The 22,585-nt window shown below is 39.0% G+C and overlaps 1 protein-coding gene across 4 annotated transcripts in view; it reads left to right on the forward strand.

The window, feature by feature from the left end:
* The first annotated feature begins 1,884 nt into the window (after positions 1–1,884).
* Positions 1,885–22,585, forward strand: part of H4C16 (H4 histone 16) — a 47,315-nt gene continuing 26,614 nt past the window's right edge. For 2 of the 4 annotated variants that reach the window (XM_082422003.1, XM_082422004.1), the window contains exon 1: positions 1,885–3,303. In XM_082422003.1, coding sequence (XP_082278129.1) covers positions 2,249–2,560 — 312 coding nt within the window. In that variant the 5' untranslated portion in view covers positions 1,885–2,248 and the 3' untranslated portion in view covers positions 2,561–3,303. Of the gene's footprint in view, positions 3,304–15,998; positions 22,430–22,585 lie in introns of all 4 variants that reach the window. The other 2 variants (XM_082422005.1, XM_082422006.1) reach the window with 2 other exon arrangements.

The following is a 22,585-nucleotide window of genomic DNA, read 5'->3' on the forward strand; positions in this document are numbered from 1 at the left end:
CTTCCCATTGGGCGAGGCAACAACCTCGGCTCCGGTGACCAATGGCAGGCAGGCTCTTCTCCCAATTAGAGCGCTGGCAGAAGGACCGCCTTCTCCACCTTGCTCCAATCAAAAGAAAAACTGCTAACCCTCATTTACATAACCTCCCATATGAGTACCCTGGGCCCGACTGCTACGCCTTTAGGGGTTCTGTTGAACTTACTGGATCCTGCGGTTTCTACGTCCTCGCTCACTCCCAGAAAAATAACGTCTTAAGAATTAAGTAACCGGACTTTCCTAGTGGCGCTAGTGGTGTAGTGGTTGAGAATCTGCCTGCCAATGCAGGAGACACAGGTTCTAGCTGTGGTCGGGGAAGATTCCACATGCCACAGAGCAACTAAACCCGTGTGCCACAACTACGGAGCCTGTGCTCTAGAGCCTGCAAGCCACAACTACTGAAGCCCGTGCTCTTAGCGCCCATGCTCAGCAATAAAAGAAGCCACTGCAATGAGAAGCCTGCTCACGGCAACAAAGAGTAGCCCCTGCCCACCACAACTAGATAAAAGCCTGCACGCAGCAACGAAGACCCAATGCAGCCAAAAATAAGTTAATTAATTTTAAAAAAAGTTTAAAAAAAATTAAGAAACCATGGTAAGAAACAGAAAAATCCAGAAGGAGAGCTACTCTGTCTAAAGTGCAAGGCCTGAAGCAAGAAATGCCTCTAGCACTTGAGGTCGCAGGGTATGCCCCCAATTTGTGACAGATTATTATTATTATTATTATGGACACTTTTTATTCTTGTAAACAAGAGAGATCTCTAACTTGAAAATGTTCTAACCTTGATTTCTTAGTAAATATTTAAAAGCCAACCTATTTTACCATTACAAGAATCCTGACTCTTCAAGACTTTTCTTCTTTGAGTCAAGGATTAAAATCATGTGGTACAATTTGACTATTTAGGATTTTTTTTTTTTTCAGCCATCCAGACAGTGTTCTGAGGGCTCTTTTAATTCTTCTTTAACAACAATAACAGTAACTTTTTTGTGCTATGGAGATGGGTAAGGATAGGTAAATAATAAGCATTTAGGTATATATAGATATTTACCATAAAGCTTTCCTGCTGGAAAGGCTTATTCGTCAGGACTAGGGACAGGGAGCACAATTTACTAAAATATTCGTCCTCAAGGTGTTAAGTACCTGGGAAAGAGTTATGAATCATCCTCTAAATACTGCTGCCTTTTATCGCAGTAAACCCTTTTGGGAAGACAGACAGTTCTATCTCCTAGAGGGGCGACACTACTCAAAAGTTTCGTTTTTGCTCAGGGATTCTCTTAAGAAAAGAATGGAGAGCCTCCTAATTGGAGATTTGCAGTATAAATTACTATTTAAAGCCACGATCATGGCATCCATTATTTTACAAGAACTTTGAATTTTTAAGTGAGAACCTCGGGTTTTAATGAAATAAGAATATTACAGTATTTTAACTAAATAATCACAGAAATAGTTATTTGATTGAAAAGCAAAAAACGCGCTTCGGCTGGAGGCGGCGGAGGCAGTAAAGTCTGCCAACTGTGCAGAAGAATCTTCAAGGGAAGAGTCTGGGGGGATTGGGGGGGAATGGGTAAGGTTAGACTTTTTGAAAGAATTTTAGTTCTTTCTCCACGGGGCCCCCGAAAGAGAAAAAAAGAACCATTAAAAGATTTTCTCTACCCCAACTAGTGACTTTAAAAGATCCACAGGTGTAAAGCAACTGCTTTTAAATTTAACATGTAGTAAAGCATTCCTGGTTCCTATTGATTTTCACATTAGTCTGAGAATGGTATTATAAGAGTAAGCATTCCGTTTGAAAAGTATAAAATTAGAATTCCCGCGCGCGCGAGGTGGGGGGGGGGGGGGAGAGAGAGACAGAGAGACAGAGAGACAGAGAGGGGCGAACATGGTGGAGGAAAGAGAGAAGGGAAACCCAGCGCGCATTGGATCTGGCCTACCGTTTTTTAAGCGTTGAGAAAAGGCAAAATAAAATTTATCGAGTCTTTCCTCAATTTCATAGCAAAAATAAGAAAAACTTTCCCAAATAAGCAAACAAGAAATTTTACAGGGAGGGAATTAAAAAAAAAAAAAAAACAAAGAAATCTCCTGGAGCCTATAGCTCCGCCCACTTTCTTGAGGTTTTCAAACAGGTCCGCTAGAAGGAACTATAAGCCCAGATTCACAGCTCATAGAACTACCAGCAACTTGCTTTTTGGCTCTAGTCGTGTTGTGGTGAAAGATGTCCGGCCGAGGTAAAGGTGGCAAAGGGCTGGGTAAGGGAGGCGCTAAGCGCCACCGGAAGGTCTTACGGGACAACATCCAGGGTATTACGAAGCCCGCCATTCGCCGTCTGGCTCGCCGTGGTGGTGTGAAGCGCATCTCTGGCCTCATCTATGAGGAGACCCGGGGGGTGCTCAAAGTGTTCCTGGAGAACGTGATCCGTGATGCGGTGACTTACACGGAGCACGCCAAGCGCAAGACGGTCACGGCCATGGATGTGGTGTATGCGTTGAAACGCCAGGGCCGCACCCTCTACGGCTTTGGCGGCTGAGGTGTGCCTGCGGCTTATCTCCAGATCCCAAAAGGTCCTTTTTAGGGCCCTCAAAACGTCAAGAAAAGAGTTGGTAGTGCTTAAACTGCTGTGTGAATGTGCAGATAGGTGCTTCAAATGAAGCGTTTAGGTTGCAGCTGCTCCAGCGGGTGAATTGGGGTTAGGCTTGAGGCTTGGGGAGGTGAGAGCAGCAGAGCTCGGGCGGGGAACCCAGCGTCCGCGCTTAGAACGTAGCCTGGGAAATGCGGTGCAGGGCAGTAGTGACCTTCCTCTCTGTTTCAGAGCTGGACTGCCGACTTTGGATTCCTTTTGGGGAAAGAAGGCATCACTACCTTACGAAACCCACGTCTTGGAAGTGGTAGACGCTTCTTAGCGGGGGAGGCTTCGGGCCCTGAGCATATATAGAATGGCTTGTATGCAAATAGGGTGAGCCGGCTATCCTCCTCCGATTGGATAGGAGGCGTCAGAGGGGGCGGTTCTCGCTGGTGCGACCCGCCCCGTCTCTGAGACCGCGATGTCGCGGCGTCCAATAGGAAAGCTCGAGGTGCAGGCCTAGTGTGGCGCGCGGGAGTCTGCCGGGTGTGAATATTTTATGTTTTCACTGACTTTGTGAGTAAGGGGTAACCCAGCTCAGGCGCTGAATGCAGGGTGGCCGCGTGTGGGCGAAGTCCAAGGCTGGGCCTGAGCCCTCGGCCCCTGCGCTACCCGTGGGTCAGCTGCACAAAGATAGACGCGCCGAACAGGTGAGCGTCCCGACGCCGGAGTACCCGGCGGCGGTGCTCGAACCCCTAGCGGTGCGAATCCAGGATTTGCCGGCAGCGTGGGCGGGGCGCAGGGCAGCGTCCTGCCCAGCATCCATGCGCTGCTGTTGCTCGGGAGAGAGGGTCGTGTGGCCCAGTAGCAGCCGGGAGATAAACCCTCACTTCCTAGTAAAAGTCGTTTTCCGAATCGCGGGCGGGGCTGAGGAGAGGAGAGAGGAGGTGAGTTGGGTTCTAAGGGGTTCCGTGAAAAGGGTGTGGCGAGAGAGCTGTGTAGTCGTGGAGTCCTACCCAGTGATCCCTCCCGGGAGAGCAAGGAGCGGTCCGTTTGCGGGCGCTTTCCTGGGTCGCCGGCGGAGCTGGAGACGGGGCCCCGCCGCAGGCAGGGGCGGCCAGCGGGGCGAGGCGGGAACCGGTCATTCAAAGGCCTCGCTCGACTCCTGGCTCTGTCACTCCTAACTAACCTGTTTATATGAGAGAAATGGGAAAGGGGCTTAAGGCCCCCAGATGCGGTGTGATCCCATGCACCTTAACTGATTTCCTCCAGCTCCGGCTTGTCTAGACATCGTGAAATCACTTAGCTTCCTAGAGGTGGTTGCCTGGATTGGCTTTGGGGTAATTTCCCAGCCTTGACAGCGATGTATGTGTATCTCATTTTAAGCGATATATCAATATATCTCATATGTACTCTAGCCAGGGAAGCATTTCTTGTATTCCCTGAGCAGAGGCTGGCATCATATCATTTATTGAATATCAGACACTTCGGGACAAGTGTATTCCATGATTGCATTCGATTCCCCAGCAAATTTACGAATTATTCATTATTAATTACCATTTTACAGATGAGGAAACTGATGCGCGGTGGGGGGCAGAACTGAGCCAGGATTTGAACCCAGCCCTGTTGGATCCTGCACCCTTTGACCTTAACCTTTATGTGCTACTGACTCTGCCAGGGAGGCTCCCGTCCCTATTTGCTGACATTTGACTTCTAAGTGCTTTCTTCTACTCCATACTCAAGTGTATCCATGGTGCTGGTATTAATTAAATTTCTAGGGCAGTGAGACAGTCCCATAAGTTCAACTTTCTTCAATTCAAGTGAAAAAACCCCTGAGTTACTTAAAAAGAAGCAGCAGGGTCTGGCGCACTTCTGTGCCGTTGTTATTTGTTGAGTGAGCGAATGAGTGAATTTGAGTAGATAGGTAATGGACCTATTAAATCGCCAATTTAGTGTGAATCAGATTATTGAGGATGAAGGTGGGACTGCAGTGAAGCATGAAAATAAGTATTCATATGATAATTTAAAATATTTATTCTTTAAGTATTTAAGTTATTTGGAATTAATTTTTTGTTTATATTTTTGATGGTGGCCTCAATTTTTTTGAACCTGTCTAGTAGAACTTTATTTTCCCTTGTAGCACAGCTTTTTTGTTTTTGTTCATGTTTTATATACTTTGTAAAATATGACCAAATTATTTGAACACGAGAAATTTTTTGTTTTTGTCTGTGAGTATGAGTCCCATGGTAGTATCCAGTCCTGAAGTATTCATTTTCCAAACCAGAACTGGGTCACATGATTTGAGAATGCAAGGTATCTGAAATTAGAACTGACTGAGATTTTCTGAAGTTGACTAATAAAATGCCTTCCTACACGTTTGTTAAAGAACTTAATTTAAAGCTGTTCTATAAGGGTTTTCTTACAATGTGAATGAACTGCTGTTGAAATTAGATCCTGTAGCAAAGTCATCTCTTCTGAATTTGAACATTTAATGCCTCTTTTGTCCCAAGAACGGTTAACTTTTGAAGATTCAGAGATAAATAAGCCATCAAGAAGCTTCTATTTTCCAAGTAAAGAGCGAGGGAGGGGGAAGACATCTATGTGGTACACATGTGGTTTGCTATAATGGAGTGGCATGAATGAAATGCTCTTGGTGTACAGAACAAATTTTATCAGGCCTAGGGGTGTCTTCAAAGATCTGGTAACATTTGTTCTGAGCTGAAGGCCCTTTGGGGAAGGAGAAGGCCACAGCAAGCTTGGGGAACAAACAGCGTGAACAAATGCCAGAGTAATTTCTAGGCATGATGTATTTGGGAAACCTTCCAATGTTGGATATTTAATTTGTCCTGTTGCCTGAGAATAATGTGATGGACCAGGTAAACAGTTGGATATAAATTGAAACCAAGTCCAAACAAGCCAATAGAAAAATGAGCGAGGGCTTCCCTGGTGGCGCAGTGGTTGAGAATCTGCCTGCTAATGCAGGGGACACGGGTTCGAGCCCTGGTCTGGGAAGATCCCACATGCCACGGAGCAGCTGGGCCCGTGAGCCACAACTACTGAGCCTGCGCGTCTGGAGCCTGTGCCCCGCAACGGGAGGGGCCGCGATAGTGAAAGGCCCGCGCACCGCGATGAAGAGCGGTCCCCGCACCGCGATGAAGAGTGGCCCCCACTTGCCGTAACTAGAGAAAGCCCTCGCACGAACCGAAGACCCAACACAGTCAAAAATAAATAAATAAATAAATAAAATTAAAAAAAAAAAAAAAAAAAAAAAAATAGAAGCGGTACCCCGGACTATATGTAAAAAAAAAAAAAAAAAAAAAAAAAAATGAGCGAAAGACAGTGGAAAAACATGGCCAATAAGCATAGCAAGAGATGTTCAGTTTGATGAGTCATCAGGGAATTGCAAATCAAGACCACAGTGCAATGCAATTTTTCATTCACTAGATTGGTAAAAAATTTTTAAATGACAATAGTAAGTGTTGCACAGAATTTCTTGTAACACTAGTAGGAGGATAAAGTGATTCAACTATTTTTGAAACAAAACTTTGTCAGTGTCTTGTGAACTTGAAAATGGATTCACATTTATGCTGAACCAGCAATTCCACTCCTGGATATTTACCCGAGGGAGATGATAGCACTTACGTACATGGTGCATGTTCACTCAAGTTCTTGGTAGAGCTCTTCACAGTAGCAAAAACAAACCAGCTGCACATGGACAAGAGACTGGATGAATAAATCACAGTGTGATATAATTTGGCAGTCAGAATGAACTGATAAACACAGTCAATTCACGGTGGTCTACAGCACATGAAGACTTGTGTCTTTATTTATTTGGCATATATATATTCTAAACTAATATATGGTTGAAGATCACCTGTGGGAGTCCTGAGGAGCTAACTGAGCATTGCTGCCTTACACAGAAAATTAACATTTTCTTCTCCTTTGGGCTGGATGCTGCTATCAACCTGTGACCATTTTAGCGCCCTGTGGGTGTCCCAACTTGTTGCAGAGGCTTATATTCTACTTCGCCTCCTTACAGATTTATTTATTCTCCATTGCAACCCTAGAGTGGATGCTTGCTTACCTCTCACCTTCAGTTGTTATTTCACTGTCCTTTTATTTTTTATTTTTTGTTCTTTGATTTTCCTTATTTTCTTCTGGCCATAATAATGCAGCGTTTGTGCTAGAAGGTTCATTCAGATTCTGTAGATTGCCAAACTGCTGTAAGTGGATTTCACTAACTACAGCATTTGAATTTATGTGTTTTCCCTGACTAGTCTGTGAACTCCTTGAAAGCAAGAATCTGATTCATATGTGTACCCCTAGAACCTCTGACCTAGAATTTGGAATACTCATAGGCACTTATTAATGTTTTGGGAAAATTATCTATTTGATAATATGTTAACATATCTTACTGAAATGAGTTGTTCCGTATATTTTCATTTTCTGAAAAGATTTTATACCATGACAATTATCTGTCCCTTAAATTTATTAGTAAACCATTTGCCTTGACCTGTCCTGGAGGTTATGTTTTGGTTATCTTTTCAGATTCTTTGACCATTTTTATTGGTCAGCAAAGTGGCCTGACAGGTGGAGAGAAGGGCTACCTTAAATATCATATGTGGAATATTAAACACTAATAAACAAAAATTGTAGTTGATGTTTACCTTTATGTAATTCTTTAATAACTGGCATTAAACATTATGACAATGATTATATTCTGATAATAAGAAATAAGTTTGCCTATTATCAAATCCAAAATTCTACCTAAATATTTTTGTGCTTACATACATAAATACCTACATATTTTGTGTTCTAAGGTTATCTTTCACAAAACTCTTTTCCTTGAGCTCACTCAAATAATAATGTCCCAAAATCCGAACAACTGCTTTACTATCTTGAAGATTATAATCGTGCATAACAATAAGTACTTGGTGTCTAATACTTTCTTATGGGATATATGAAATTTGATTAAAAGCAAGCTATCTTAGAGAGAAATTTTATATTAATCTTGCAATTTGCTAAACCTTTGAATTAGGCATTCTAGATATATAAAAAAGAGATACTTTTATATTTTCAATTAAATACCTGCAATTCTGCATCATTTTTACTCATCTTCATTGTCATAATCATTGCTGCTAAACTCTTGGGTTTTTGTTTTTTTGTTTTGTTTTGTTATTTATTTTATTTATGTATTTTTGGCTGCGTTGGGTCTTCGTTGCTGCGTGCGGGCTTTCTCTAGTTGCGGCGAGTGGGGGCTACTCTTCGTTGTGGTGCGCGGGCTTCTCATTGCGGTGGCTTCTCTTGTTGCGGAGCACGGGCTCTAGGCTCCCAGGCTTCAGTAGTTGTGGCACGTGGACTCAGTAGTTGTGGCTCACGGGCTTAGTTGCTCTGCAGCATGTGGGATCTTCCCAGACCAGGGCTCGAACCCGTGTCCCCTGCATTGGCAGGCGGATTCTTAACCACTGCTCCACCAGGGAAGCCCTAAACTCTTGTTTATTCACTGAAGAATAAGATAAAGAAACTGGTGGAAGGTGCTGCCTGAGTTCAGCCTTTTTAGGAAATAATTTTCCTATAATTTTGTTTCTCTGCAACTTATAGTGGTTTTATATTTTTAACTTAATCTGACAGTTAGCTTTTAATAGAATTCAGTCCCTTCACATTTAAACAACTATAAACATGATTCTTTCTTTCCATCTTTATGTTTTTCTATTGCTGTTCCTTTTTGCTATTTCTACTGGTTTTATCACGACACCGTGGCAGACATCCCTGGTGACTGATCCATTATCCATTCTCCCGTTTGTTCTTAATACCAGAACCTAAATTTTTGGGGGAGTGATAATGCACTCAGGAGAAAAACTGTATTTCCAAGGCCCCTGTGGTGAGAGGAGGGCCGTATGGCTGGTGGAAGCTGTGTGTGGAGCTTCTGGGAAACCTGACTAAGAAGGAGGGTAACTCAGCTGACAGATCCTTTGTAGTTCCCTTTTCCTCCTCTTTTTCTACTTGGAGTGTGGGAGTAATCATGGCCGGTTAGCACTTAGGAGATGGCATTGAAAAAGGAAGTCGAATATTCAGGATATTGGAACAAAAAAATTAAAGGAGCCTGGACAGTGATGACCTCTTGAAGCCACTGTTGTCAGCCTTGAGTGGTCTACTTTCAGGGGCATGAGGGAGAAAATAAACTTGTATCGTCGGTAAGACCCTGTTATTTCAGGTTTCTATTACTAATCGCCCCAAAGTAATACCAAACTGGCAGAATGTATATTCCCCTTTCTTCTTTGTTAATTTAGAAGTAATACTGTATTTTTTATTACTGGTTACATTCTCTTTTTTTTTTTTTACATTCTCTTTTGACATGCAGAGTTAAACCATATTTCTTTACCCTTTTTATAAAATACCAGCTTTTGCACATCCAGCCCCTTCACTGTTCCCCCTGCCTCAGAAAGTGGAGATTTCAGAATATATGTACTTCCCCGCCTTCTACCTTTACTCTCAGGTTAACACCTTTTTAATAGTTTTATTTTCTTCTTTATATCCCCTGTCAACTCCAAAGATTTGTTGAGATGATTTAGCACTTTAATTCTAGACTGTTATGATTTCTCCTGCAGAGTGCCTTTTTTTTTTCCAAGAATCATTATTTAGCATTTATATTACAAATTCCCAATCACTGTATCATTATCTACTCAGACTTAGTTACATACACATTGCAGGAATAATAGCTCACTACTATTTGTTCTCTTCTTCATCTTCCCTGATTTTGAAGTCTCTGTTCTGATTTCTTTTTCTTTTTCTTTTTACTTTTGGCTGAGCCATGCAGCATGCAGGATCTTCCCCAATCAGGGATTGAACCCATGCCTCCTGCAGTGGAAGCATGGAGTCCTAACCACTGGACCGCCAGGGAAGTCCCCTGATTTATTTTTCAATTGAGTAGTCCCTTTTGAAGAATTTTCCTTAGGTGAGGTATGTGGGTAATAGAGTCTATGAAATTTTGCAGCTCTAGGAATATCTTTCCTTCACCCTGACTGGTAAATGTTATCTTAATGATATATAGACCCTTAAGTTGTAGCTCTTTTTTTTTCTCAGAAGTCTGGATAGTGTTGCATGGTCCATCAGCTTCCAATGTGCAGCTAAGAAGTCCCATGCTCGTTCACTGGCCTTTATTCATTTATTATTTGTGAGATTTTATTTTTATCCTTGGAGTTCAGTCATTTTACCAGGATATGTTTGAAGCTATTTTGTTCTTGTATTCCATTACTGTGTTAACTCCTTTTCAATCTACTGACTCAACTTATTCTTCACATTAGGGAACTGCTTTCCCTGAAGCAGAGCCTAAGACAGGGCTTGGGTGCAGATGATTTACTGAGGGAGTGCTTTTCAAGAAAATGTGAGGGCACAGTGGAAGCCAGGTAGGGAAAGGAAGTTGTTTCCAAGGGCAGGTAAAGTCTAGCCTGGGTCTGATCCACAAGAGTTTCTGGAGAGGGAATTATAACTCTGAATTGTCCCATCTTAAAGCAGAGGCCACAAAACATGTATAATATAAACATATTTTAAAATTTTCTGAGGTAAACATATTATTTTTAAAATAAGAAAAAATTATGATTAAATATTTTATTGTGGTATGATCAAACATGGTTTTATCCATATCTTTCTTGAGCTTTTTTGGTGTTGTTCTGGATTATGTCAATTTATTTCTTTTTCTCAGTTTTACTGAGAAATAATTAACATACATCACGAATGGTTTGATTTGCCTATATTGTGAAATGATCACCACAATAAGTTTAGTTAAGAACCATCATCTCATATAGATACAATAAAAAGAAAAGAAATCCTCCTCACGATGAGAACTCTTAGGATTTAGTCTGTTAACAACTCTCTCCTATGCAGTTGACCTTGAACAACTCAGAGGTTGGGAACACCAACCCCCGTGCAGTTGAAAATCCTCCTATAACTTTACAGTTGGCCTCCTCATTCAGTTCCAAATTAGTGGATTTAACCAACCACAGATCATAGTACTGTAATACATATTTATTGAAAAAAAATTATGTGTAAGTGGACCTGTGCATTTTAAACCCATGTTGTTCAAGGAATAACTGTATATCATCCAGCAGTGTTAACTATAGTCATCATGTTGTACATGACATTCCTAGTACTTATTTAGCTTATAACTAGAAGTTTGTACCTTTTGACCACCTTCCTCCAATTCCGCCTCCCACCACCCCTCTTCTATAGCCACAGATCTGATCCCTGATCTCTTTTTCTGTTTTCTATAAGTTTGGTGTGTTTGTTTGTTTTTTTTGTTTTTTAGATTCCACATATAAGTGAGACCATTCAGTATTTGTTTTTTCTGTCTGACTTATTTCACTTAGCATAACGCCTTCAAGGTTCATCCGTGTTGTCACATGTGGTAGGATTTCACTGTTCTTTATGGCTGAATAATATTCCATTCTTTATCCTTCATCCATCAATGGACACTTAGGTTATTTCCGTATATTGGCTATTGCAATAGTGCTGCTATGAACATTGGTGCAGATATCTTTTCAAGTTAGTGTTTTCATTTCCTTTGGATATATTCTAAGAAGTGGAATTGCTGAATTGTATGGTAGTTCTATTTTTAATTTTTTGAGGACACTCCATATTGTTTTTCATAGTGGCTGCTCCAGTTTACAATCACACCAACAATGCACTAGGGTTCCCTTTTCTTCACGTCCACACTAACATTTGTTATCTCTTGTCTTTTTTATGACGGCCATTCTAACACGCGTGAGGTGATATCTCATTGTGGTTTTAATTTGCATTTTCTTAGTGACTAGTGATGTTGAACATCTTTTCATGTACCAGTTGGCCATTTGTGTATCTTTGGAAAAATGTCTATTCAGGTTTTTGACATTTTTTATTTGAATTAGTTGCTTTTTTGCTTTTCAGCTTTATGAGCTTTTTATGTATTTTGGATTTTAACCCTTTCTGAGATATATGGTTTACAAATATTTTTCCCATTCTGTAGGTTTTCTTCACTTTGTTGAGAGTTACTTTTGCTGTGCAGAAGCTTTTTAGTTTGATGCAGTTCCACTTGTTTATTTTTTGCCCATTAGGTGTGATTTACAAAAAAACCATGACCAAGACCCATGTTAAGGAGCTTTTTTCCTACGTTTCCTTCTAGGAGTTTCATGGATTCAGATCTTACATTTAAGTCTTTAATCCATTTCATGTTAATTTGGGGGAGTGGTATAAGATAGGGATCAATTTTCATCTTTTTACATGAATATCCAATTTTCCCAGCAACATTTATTAAAGAGATTGTCATTTCTCCACTGAGTATTCTTGAATCCCTAGTTAAATATTAGTTAACCATTTATGCTTGGGTTTAAGTTTTTAAATTTATTTATTTTTTTATTTTTATTTTTTGGCTGTGTTGGGTCTTCGTTTCTGTGTGAGGGCTTTCCCTAGTTGTGGCAAGCGGGGGCCACTCTTCATCGCGGTGCGCGGGCCTCTCACTATCGCGGGCTCTCTCGTTGTGGAGCACAGGCTCCAGACGCGCAGGCTCAGTAGTTGTGGCTCACGGGCCTAGTTGCTCCGCAGCATGTGGGATCTTCCCAGACCAGGGCTCGAACCCGTGTCTCCTGCATTGGCAGGCAGATTCTCAACCACTGCACCACCAGGGAAGCCCTATGCTTGGGTTTATATCTGGCACTCAGTTCTTTTCCATTGGTCTATTTGTCTGTTTTTATGCCAGTACCATACTGTTTTAATTACTATAGTATTATAGGATAGCTTGAAATCAGGAAAAGCCTCCTGCTTTGTTCTTCTTTCTCAGGATTCCTTTGGCTATTTGGGATCTTTCGTGGTTCCATATAAATTTTAGGAGGTTTTTTTCTGTTTCTGTAAAAAATGGCATTGGAATCTTGATAGAGATTGCACCAAATCTATAGATGGCTTTTGGTAGTATTGACATTTTAACAATATTAATATTTCCAGTCCATGAATGTGGAATACCTTTCTATTTATTTGTGTCCTCTTTGATGTCTTTCATCAGTGTCTTACAGATTTCAGAATAGAATTCTTTCACCTCCTTGGTTAAATTTATTCCTAAGTATTATATTGTTTCTGATTCTGTTGTAAATAGGATTAATTTCTTTATTTCTTTTTCAGAAAATTTGTTGTTTATGTATAGAAACGCTACTGATTTTTCTATGTTGATTTTATATTCTGCAGCTTTACTGAATTCATTTATTAATTCTAACAGTTTTTTGGTTGTGTCTTCATCTGCAAGTAGAAATAATTTTACTTCTATTCCCAATTCTGATAACTTTTATTTTATTTTCTTGCCTGATTGCTCTAGCTAGGACTTTAACCTTTCACCACTGAGTATGATGTTTGCTCTAGGCTTCTCATGTATGGCCTTTATTTTGTTGAGATATGTTCCTTCTGCACCTAATTTGTTGATTGTTTTTATCATAAACAGTTGCTGTATTTTGTCAAATGCTTTTTCTGCCTCAATTGAGATAATCATATAATTCTTTTCTTTCATTCTCATTGGGGGATTTTTGATTACGGAGTCAATATCCTTACTAGAAATTGGTTTATTCAGATTTTCTGTTTCTTCCTGATTCTGTCTTGGTAGGTTGTATGTTTCTAAGAACTTTTTCACTTCTTCTACGTTGTCCATTTTGTTGGCATATAGTTATTCACAGTAGTCTCTTATGATCCTTTGCATTTCTGTGGTATCATTTGTAATGTCTCCTTTTTCATTTATAATTGTGTTGATTTGGATTCTCTCTCTTTTTTCCTTGGTTAGTCTAGCTAAGGGTTTGTCAGTTTTCTTTATCTTTTCAAAGAACCAGCTCTCAGTTTGGTTCATCTTTTCTGTTGTTTTTCTGTTCTCAGTTTCATTTATTTTTGCTCTAATCTTTATTATTTCCTTCCTTCTGCTAATTTTGGGCTCAGTTTGTTCTTCTGTTTCTAGTTCCAGAGGCATAGAGTTAGAATTTTTATTTGGCTTCATGCAAAATGGATACCAGAACCTAGATTCTTATGCTAGTCACATGGCAGGCTTTTTTTCCCTTGGTCTTTGCAGAGTAGAATGTAACTGTTAGCAATCTGGACAATATAACTTTTACACTGTTGGAGTGAAAGATATGAAGGAACCATAGAGGAAATGATAGAAGCAATAATATTCTCACCTTACAAAAAAGGGGACTGAACTTAAAATTCCTATGTGAAGTGGGGCTGAGATATCTATAAGGACATCATAACTTTTTTTTCTATTTGATTTGATACCATATACTCATATTACTTTGTTAACTTTTTTTTAAGATCCATTTTGAGAAACAGCAATTTATAATTTTAGTGAGAGTAATGTAGTAATTACCCAGAAGCATATAAAATTTCCCTTTTATTGTTATCTGTGAACTGTTTATAAGGAATTTTAATTTCTGCTTGGTCATTAATTACCTCTACCAGTGCATATTAATACTTCAGTATTATCTCCAATACTATCTCATAGGAAAGATACGACCCAGTACAGCACCTTCAATCTGTCTAGATCTCTTCAGAAAGACATTGTCTTTGATAAAGTTACATATATTCAGACCCACTGAAACACTAATTCCCAATGTGTGGTGAATTGGGGTTTTTCAGTGAAATTTGCTTCTGTCACCAACCAAAGAGATTGTTGCCAGGAAGAAACAAATGAAGCCATGGTTTTAGTTGGAGATTAATTTGAAAATCATGCCACATTAAATGCCAAGTATATATCCAAGTTTTGAATTCTAGAAGGACCTTGTGCATGCATGGGGAGAGACAGAGAGCAAATTCTCTGGTGTCTCTTCTTGTAAGGGCACTAATCCCATCATGAGGGCCCCATCGTCATGACCTCATCTAACCTCACTTTACTCCCATAGGCCTCATCTTCAAAAATCATGATATTGAGGGGTAGAGCATCAACATATGAATTTTGGAGGTCACAAATATTCAGACCATAATGCATGCCTTGTATGTTCAAGGAATACCCAGATGGCCAGTGAAGGTCAAGCAGAGTTGGCTAAAGAAAGACTGGGAGGAGATGCAATCAGAGGGTCTGTTGGCTTAAGATACTGGAAGGGCATTGCCCTTTATTCTGAATGAGATGGGGATCCACTGGAGGATCTTAAGCTGAGGAGTAATATGATCTGACTTATAATTTAAAAGAGCTAGTTTGTTGGTGGTGAGGAATATAAACTGTAGGGGGCAAGAATACAAGAGATGATGATAGTTTGGACCAACGGCAGTAATTTGATTCTAAATGTATTTTGAAGGTAGAGCCAACATATTGGAAATTAGAGAGGAATTGGATGTAGGGTATAAAAGAAAAAGAAGAATCAAGGAGGGTCTGAGAGGACTTCCCTGGTGGCACAGTTGTTAAGAATCTGCCCGCCAATGCAGGGGACATGGGTTTGAGCCCTGGTCTGGGAAGATCCCACATGCCACAGAGCAACTAAGCCCGTGTGCCACAACTACTGAGCCTGTGCTCTAGAGCCTGCGAGCCACAACTACTGAGCCCGCGTGCCACAACTACCAAAGCCCATGCACCTAGAGCCCATGCTCTGCAACAAGAGAAGCCACCACAATGAGAAGCCCACGCACCGCAACAAAAGAGTAGTCCCTGCTCACCGCAACTAGAGAAAGCCCACGCGCAGCAATGAAGACCCAGTGCAGCCAAAAGTTAATTAATTAACTAATAATTTTTTTTAAAGTGGTATTATTATTAACAACAAAAAAAGGAGGGCCTGAGAAAGTAGAGTGGTAGAGGAGTAGAGTTATAATTACTGAGATGAGGATGACTTGGGGAGGAGCAAGATTGGAGAGAGGAGCTGAGGAAAACAGTAGTGCAGTTTTGTTTTGGACATGAGAAATTTAAAATATGTATTAAACATCCAGGTGGAAATGTCAAGTCAGCAGTTATATATAAAATTCTTGAGGTTAGGGGAGAAGTCAAGGTTAGAAATATATGTATTTAGGTGTCATCAGCATATAGACAGCATTTGGAGTCTTGAGTTAGATGAAGACCATCTCTTAACTCATAACTCCTTTTTAAGAGCAAAGAAACCTCTTCAGAGATCCCTAAAAAACCTTCCCACATGTTTCACTTGCCAGAATAAAGTCACATGGCCATGCCTAAGCTCATCATTACAAAGGCAATGGGACCATTGCGACTGAATCAGTTAATTAGGAGTCACCTCCTGGAGCAGGGGAGGAGCCGAGCCTCCCAGAAGCTCATGTTAGCATGAGAATTAGCAGATAGCTGTACAAATTGTGGTTCTGCCAGGAAAAAGGAGGGATGGGCCTTATAATCATTATAGATGTCTTTAGCAGCAGAGATCAAATTTCAGTGGCAGCTTTTAAAAGTCTGGCATTTTCCTCCTTCTTCCAGCAGGTGGGAGTATTTCCAGCAATCTTTCTCATATCTTCTATATTACTTACCGATACCACCTCCTCTTCAGCTTTCTTCTGCTGCCAAAGGAAAGTGAAAGGAAGTGTGACATGTTACAGTGAAAAATAAGATACTTTTTTTTACCCGTGTGGCAGTTTATTCTGTATTAAATATTTTCATGAGCTAATCTCTAATGGATATCTCACTTTAGTAAACTTTATTAGTTATTAATCCATCAATTTTGACATAAACTAAGCTGGGCTTATTCTTACCTTGACTGAGTTGTTTTGATAGTTAAAAAATAATGGATGTAAATTATTTAAATAACTTTCTGCAAAATACTTTGCTATGAAATCAAAGCTTTAATTACTTACCTTAATTTGATTCTGGAAAAGCTTACAGAATCTTAGATACCTAAGTATGAAGTTGTCTTCTCTTTCCTTTTATCTTCTGATTGTTGCACTATTGTTGCACTAGTAATAGAAAATTCAATTTGTGTACAAAATAGTTCTCTGTTTCATATATAAATTAGACTAATACAGTTTCTTGACAAAAGAAGAGACTTAATTGCATTACTCACAATTCAAACACTCCTCCCACATTGTAAAGAAGATATACAGATAGATATTCATCGTGCACTTTCCTTATTGTCCTCTTTCTTTTCTGTGACCCTCATACTTACAGAACAGCTTTGCACTGGGCCAATAATGCCATTTAAGGCTAACCACCTTTCTCTTTCCCTCACAAACTTGGACAACTCCTGCCGTCTCAGGTCTTTAACTGTTTATTGCTCAGTTATAGGATCTGGGAGCCAATCTAGTCATGGTATAAAGGAAGAAAATTAAAGACAAAATTCAATAGTAGATTTCCACTTCCAAAATAGTAGGGTAGATGTAGTTTACCATGTTCTTCCTGCTAAGTACACCAAAACCCTGGACACTATATATAAAGCAAATAAAAGAAGACTCTAAAAGGTGGAGAGAAAAAGACAGATTGACAAGGGAACTCAGAATCCAATGAACAACAAAGTGGTGAGTTTTCTGGGTTTTCTTTTTGGCATGTAGATCCCAGTCTTGGAACTGCAGAAGCTAGAAAACTGGAAACACTAACAAATACAGACAAAACAAGCCCAACAAAGCCTGCTCTCTCTAGCTGGAGGAAAGGGAAGCCTAACAAGACAGAAAACTTTTAGACAATAACAACTCTCTCCAGCCAAATACCAGAGAAAAACTATAGTCCCACCCCACCTCTACCAGAAAAGGAGCTCAGATTTCCACCCTTGCTGGGCTGTAAGAAGGCATGAGTGAATAACCTAGACTCCTATCTCTACCTGGCAGTAATGAGTCTATGTCTCTCCCTTTCCCTGCCAGAGTGATGTCCAAAGAAGACAGATAAAACAGAAGGTTAAAATAAAATTCAGAGTCTCATAGTAGAATATCCAAATGTCCAAATTTCAATAGAAAATCATGTTATACCAAGAACCAGAAAGGCCTCAAACTGAATGAAAAGATAATCAATAGATGCCAACATTGAAATTATAGAGATGTTAGAATCATCTGTCAAATATTTTAAAGCAGCCATCATAAAAATACTTTAATGAGAAGTTACGAACACACTCGAAACAAATGAAAAAATAAAATTTCTTCAAAGAAATAGAAGATGTGAAAAAGAATTATACAGATGATTTGTTGGAGCAGTGAAACTATTCTGTATGATACTATGTTGGTTGATACTTGTCATTATATCCAAACTCATAGAATGTACAGCATCAAGGGTGAACTGTAAGCTATAGACTATAATAACAATGTGTAAATTAGGCTCACCAATTGTAACAAATGTACCACTCTGTGGTGATGATGCTGTGAGGTTGATGGTGGACAAGACTCTGCATGCTGTGTGGTGGCCATGAATATATGGGAACTCTCTGTATTTTCTGCTCAATTTTGCTGTGAATCTAAAATTGCTGTAAAAAAATAAAGTCTGTTAAAAGAATCAAATGTAAAATTTAGAACTAAAAAATAAATTAATTTAAATCAAAACTCAGTGGATAGGCACAAAATCAAAATGTAGACGAAAGAGGAAAGAATTAGTGAAATTGAAGATGGAACAATAGAAATTACCCAATCTGAATAATAGGAAGAAAACAGAACAAGAAACAGCCTTAGGAACTTGTGGGAATATAAGAAAAGATCCAACATTTTTGTCATTAGAATGTCAAAGGAGAAGAGAAAGGAGGGCTGCAAAAGTATTCCAAGAAATAATGTCTGAAATGTCCCAAATGTGGCAAAAGACATAAACTTAGATTCAACAACGTGAGTAAACTCCAAGGAGTATAAAAACCCCCAAATCCTACCAAGGCACATTAAAGTCAAACTTCCAAACACTAAGGACAAAAATTCTTGAAGGCAGTGAGAGAGAAGTGACACCTTATATATAAGAGGAATACTATTCCAATGATAGCACATTTCTCATCAGAAATTGTGAAAGCCAGAAGGAAGTGCCACAACAATTTTAACATGCTGAAAGAAAAGAACTGACAACCGAGAATTCTGTATATAGCAAAAATGCACTTTAAGAATGAAAGGTAAATCAAGACATTCTCATTAAGGAAAACTAACAGAATTTGTCACCAGCAGACCCACTCTAAAATAATGGCTCAAAGAAGTTCTCTAAACTTAAAGGAAACAGAAAGAAGGAATCACAACATCACAAAGGAAGAAAGAATATGATAAGCAAAAATATGAGTAATTACAGTAGACTCCCTTCTCTTGGGCTTCTTAAATTATGTTTGATGATTGAGTCAAAAATTTAACATGTATCTGGTGTGATTCTAAATATATGTAGAGTAAATATTTAATAAGATTATATTATGAATGGGGAGGGTAAAGAGATATAAAGGAGGGTCAGGATTCTGTACTTCATTTGAACTGGTCAAACGATGACACCAGTAGACTGTGATAAGTTATGTGTATATAACACCTAGAGCAACCATTTAAAAAATTATATAGAGAGATACACTCAAAAACATTACAAATAAACCAAAATAGAATTCTACAAAATGTTCAGATAACCCACAGGAAGACAATAAAAATGAAACACAAAAACAGAGAACAAGTAGAAAACAAACATAAAAAATGGTGGACTTATTCCCTAACATATCAGTAATTACATTAAATGTAAATGGTCCAAGGAAACAAATTGAAAGTAATCTTGGCAGAGTGGACTTGAAAACATGACCCAGCTATGTGTCTATAAGAAACTCATTTCAAATATAAAGATATAGGCAAATTGAAAGTAAAAGGATGTAAAACTTTATATCACACAAACATTAATCTAAAGAAAGCATATGTGTCTGTATTAAAATCAGATAAAGTGGAATTCAGAGAAACAAAACAAAACCCACCAGAGCCAGAGGGATATAATGTAATAATAAAAGGGTCAATCCACCAAGAAGACATATCAATCCTAAATGTTTATGAATCAAATAGCAGAACTGCAAAATATGTGTAGCAAAAACAAATAGAAGGGAAAGGAAAAATAGACAAATCTACAATTATACCTGGAAACTTCAGCACCCCTCTTTCAATAATTGATAGAACAACTAGACAGAAAACCAGCAAGGATATAGAAGAAGTCAACAACACCATCAAGCAACAGAATCTTAGCAACATTTATAAAACAGTCCTCCCCAAAATAGCAAAATACACATTCTTTTCAAGTGCCCAAGGAACATGTACTAAGATAGACCACATCCTGGGCCATAAAACAAACATTTTTTTAAAAAATAAATTTATTTATTTATTTTTGGCTGTGTTGGGTCTTTGTTTCTGTGCGAGGGCTTTCTCTAGTTGGGGTGAGCGGGGGCCACTCTTCATCACGGTGCGCGGGCCTCTCACTATCACGGCCTCTGTTGTTGCGGAGCACAGGCTCCAGATGCGCAGGCTCAGTAGTTGTGGCTCATGGGCCCAGCTGCTCCGTGGCATGTGGGATCTTCCCAGACCAGGGCTCGAACCCATGTCCCTTGCATTGGCAGGCAGATTCTCAACCACTGTGCCACCAGGGAAGCCCAAACAAACATTTTTTAAAATTTAAATCATATAGAGCATGTTCCTCTTGCCATCATGGAATCAAACTAAAAATCAACAGCAGAAGGAAAACATGAAAATCTCCAAATGTTTGAAAATTAAACAACATACTTCATGGTTCTCTTCCAAAAAGGAAACCTGAAAGGAAATAAAAAGAGTGTTGAATTGAAAGAAAATGAAAATATATCAAAGTTTATTGGATATAGCTAAAGCATTGCTAAAAGGGAAACTTATAAAATTAAATAAACATATTAGAAAAGGGGAAGAGCCTCAAATCAATAATCTAAGCTCTCACCTAGAAAAAGAGCGAAGAAAATCCAAAGGAGACAAATGTAAGGAAATATTAAGGATAAGAGCAGAAATCAATGAAATTGGAAACAGAAAGACAGTATAGAAAGTCAATGTAACCATGGGTTTTAAAAAAATTTTTATTTAATTTTAATTTTTTTTATTTTTTAACTTTGGCCACACCATGTGGCTTGTGGGATCTTAGTTCCCCAACCAGGGATCAAACCTGGGTCCACACATTGAAAACCTGAGTCTTAACCACTGGTGCGCCAGGGAATTCCCCGTGGATTTTTTTAAAGATCAATAAAATTGATAAACTTCTAGCAAGACTGATTAAAAAACAAAAAGAGAAAAGACACAAATTACCAATATCAAGAATAAAGTAGGGTTAGCACTACAGACTGCACACACTAGAATCATGGTAAGGGAACAAACTCTATACACATGAACTTGACAATTTAAATGAAATGGGTCAATTCCTCAAAAAGTACAAACTACCACAAATTATCCAAAATGAAATAGATAATGCTAATAGACCTATAACTATTTTTATAAATTTATTTATTTTATTTATTTATTTTTGACTGCGTTGGGTCTTTGTTGCTGCGTGCAGGCTTTCTCTAGCTGTGGCAAGCAGGGGCTACGCTTCATTGCGGTGCATGGGCTTCTCATTGTGGTGGCTTCTCTCATTGCAGTGCACGGGCTCTAGGTGCGCAGGCTTCAGTAGTTGTGGTGTGTGGGCTCAGTAGTTGTGGCTCACGGGCTCTAGAGTGCAGCCTCAGTAGTTGTGGTGCATGGGCTTAGTTGCTCTGCAGCATGTGGGATCTTCCCAGACCAGGGCTGAAACCTGTGTCCCCTGCATTGGCAGGCAGATTCTTAACCACTGCGCCATCAGGGAAGCCCAGACCTATAACTATTAAGGAAATTGAATTTACAATTTAAAAAAGTCCCCCAAAAGAAATATATCCAGGCCCAGATGGTTTCACTCAAGAATTATACAAAACATTAAAAGAATTAATAGCAATTCTAAACAATCTCTTCTAGGTAATAGAAGAGAAGGAAATACTTCTTGACTTATTTTATAAGCCTAATATTATCCTGAGAAAGAAAGAAAGAAATGGAGAAAGGAGGGAGGGAGAGAAGGAGGGAAAGGAGGGAAGAAAGAAAGGAAGGAAGGAAGGAAGAAAAGGAAGAAAGGAAGGAAGAAAATTGCAGACCAATATCCCTCATGAATATAGAGGCAAAGTTCCTTATCAAAATATTAGCAAATATAATTCAACAATATAGAAGAAGAATTCTATGTAATTAATTAGGTATATTCCAAGGAAACAAGGATGGTTCAATATTTGAAAATTAATGTAATCTATCATATCAACAGAAAATTGCATAATATTATTGATAGATGCAAAAAAAATCATTTGACAATATTCAAGATCCATTATGATAAAAATTCTCAGAAAATAAGGAATAAAAGGAAACTTCCTCAATTTGACAAAAATCATCTACAACAAAACTATAGTTAACATTACACTTGATGATGAAATACTGAATTCTCCCCTTCTCTTCCCCAAGACTGAAAACAAAGCAAGGTCAAAGTTACACTATTCAAAATCAATATTAATTGTATTTCTATGTACTAGTAATGAATAATGGACACCAAAATTTTAAATATAACACCATTTCTAATCACTCAAAAAATGAAATACTTTGAAATCTAACAAAGCACATACATTACTTGTATGCTGAAAACTAGAAAACTCTGGAGAAAGAAATCAAATACAATCCAAATAAATGGAGATACACGTTCATGGACTGGAATATGCAACATAGTAAAAACGTCAGTTCTTCCAAAGTTGGTATACAGGATTAGTGCAATTTGTATCAAAATAGTGGCAAGATTTTTTGAAGGCATAAACAATATTATCTTAAAATTTATGTGGAAAGGCACAGGAACTAGAACAGCTAAAACAATTTTGAAAAAGAAGAAAAGTAGGAAGAATCAGTCTACCTGATTTCAAGACTTATTATATAGGTACAGTCATAAAGACTTTGTTAAAGGCAGAAAGATAGGGCTTCCCTGGTGGCGCAGTGGTTGAGAGTCTGCCTGCCAATGCAGGGGACGCAGGTTCGAGCCCTGGTCTGGGAAGATCCCACATGCCGCGGAGCAACTAAGCCCGTGCACCACAACTACTGAGCCTGCGCATCTGGAGCCTG

Source organism: Balaenoptera physalus, assembly GCF_965194825.1.
Source record: "Balaenoptera physalus genome assembly, chromosome: 13".
NCBI lineage: Eukaryota > Metazoa > Chordata > Mammalia > Artiodactyla > Balaenopteridae > Balaenoptera > Balaenoptera physalus.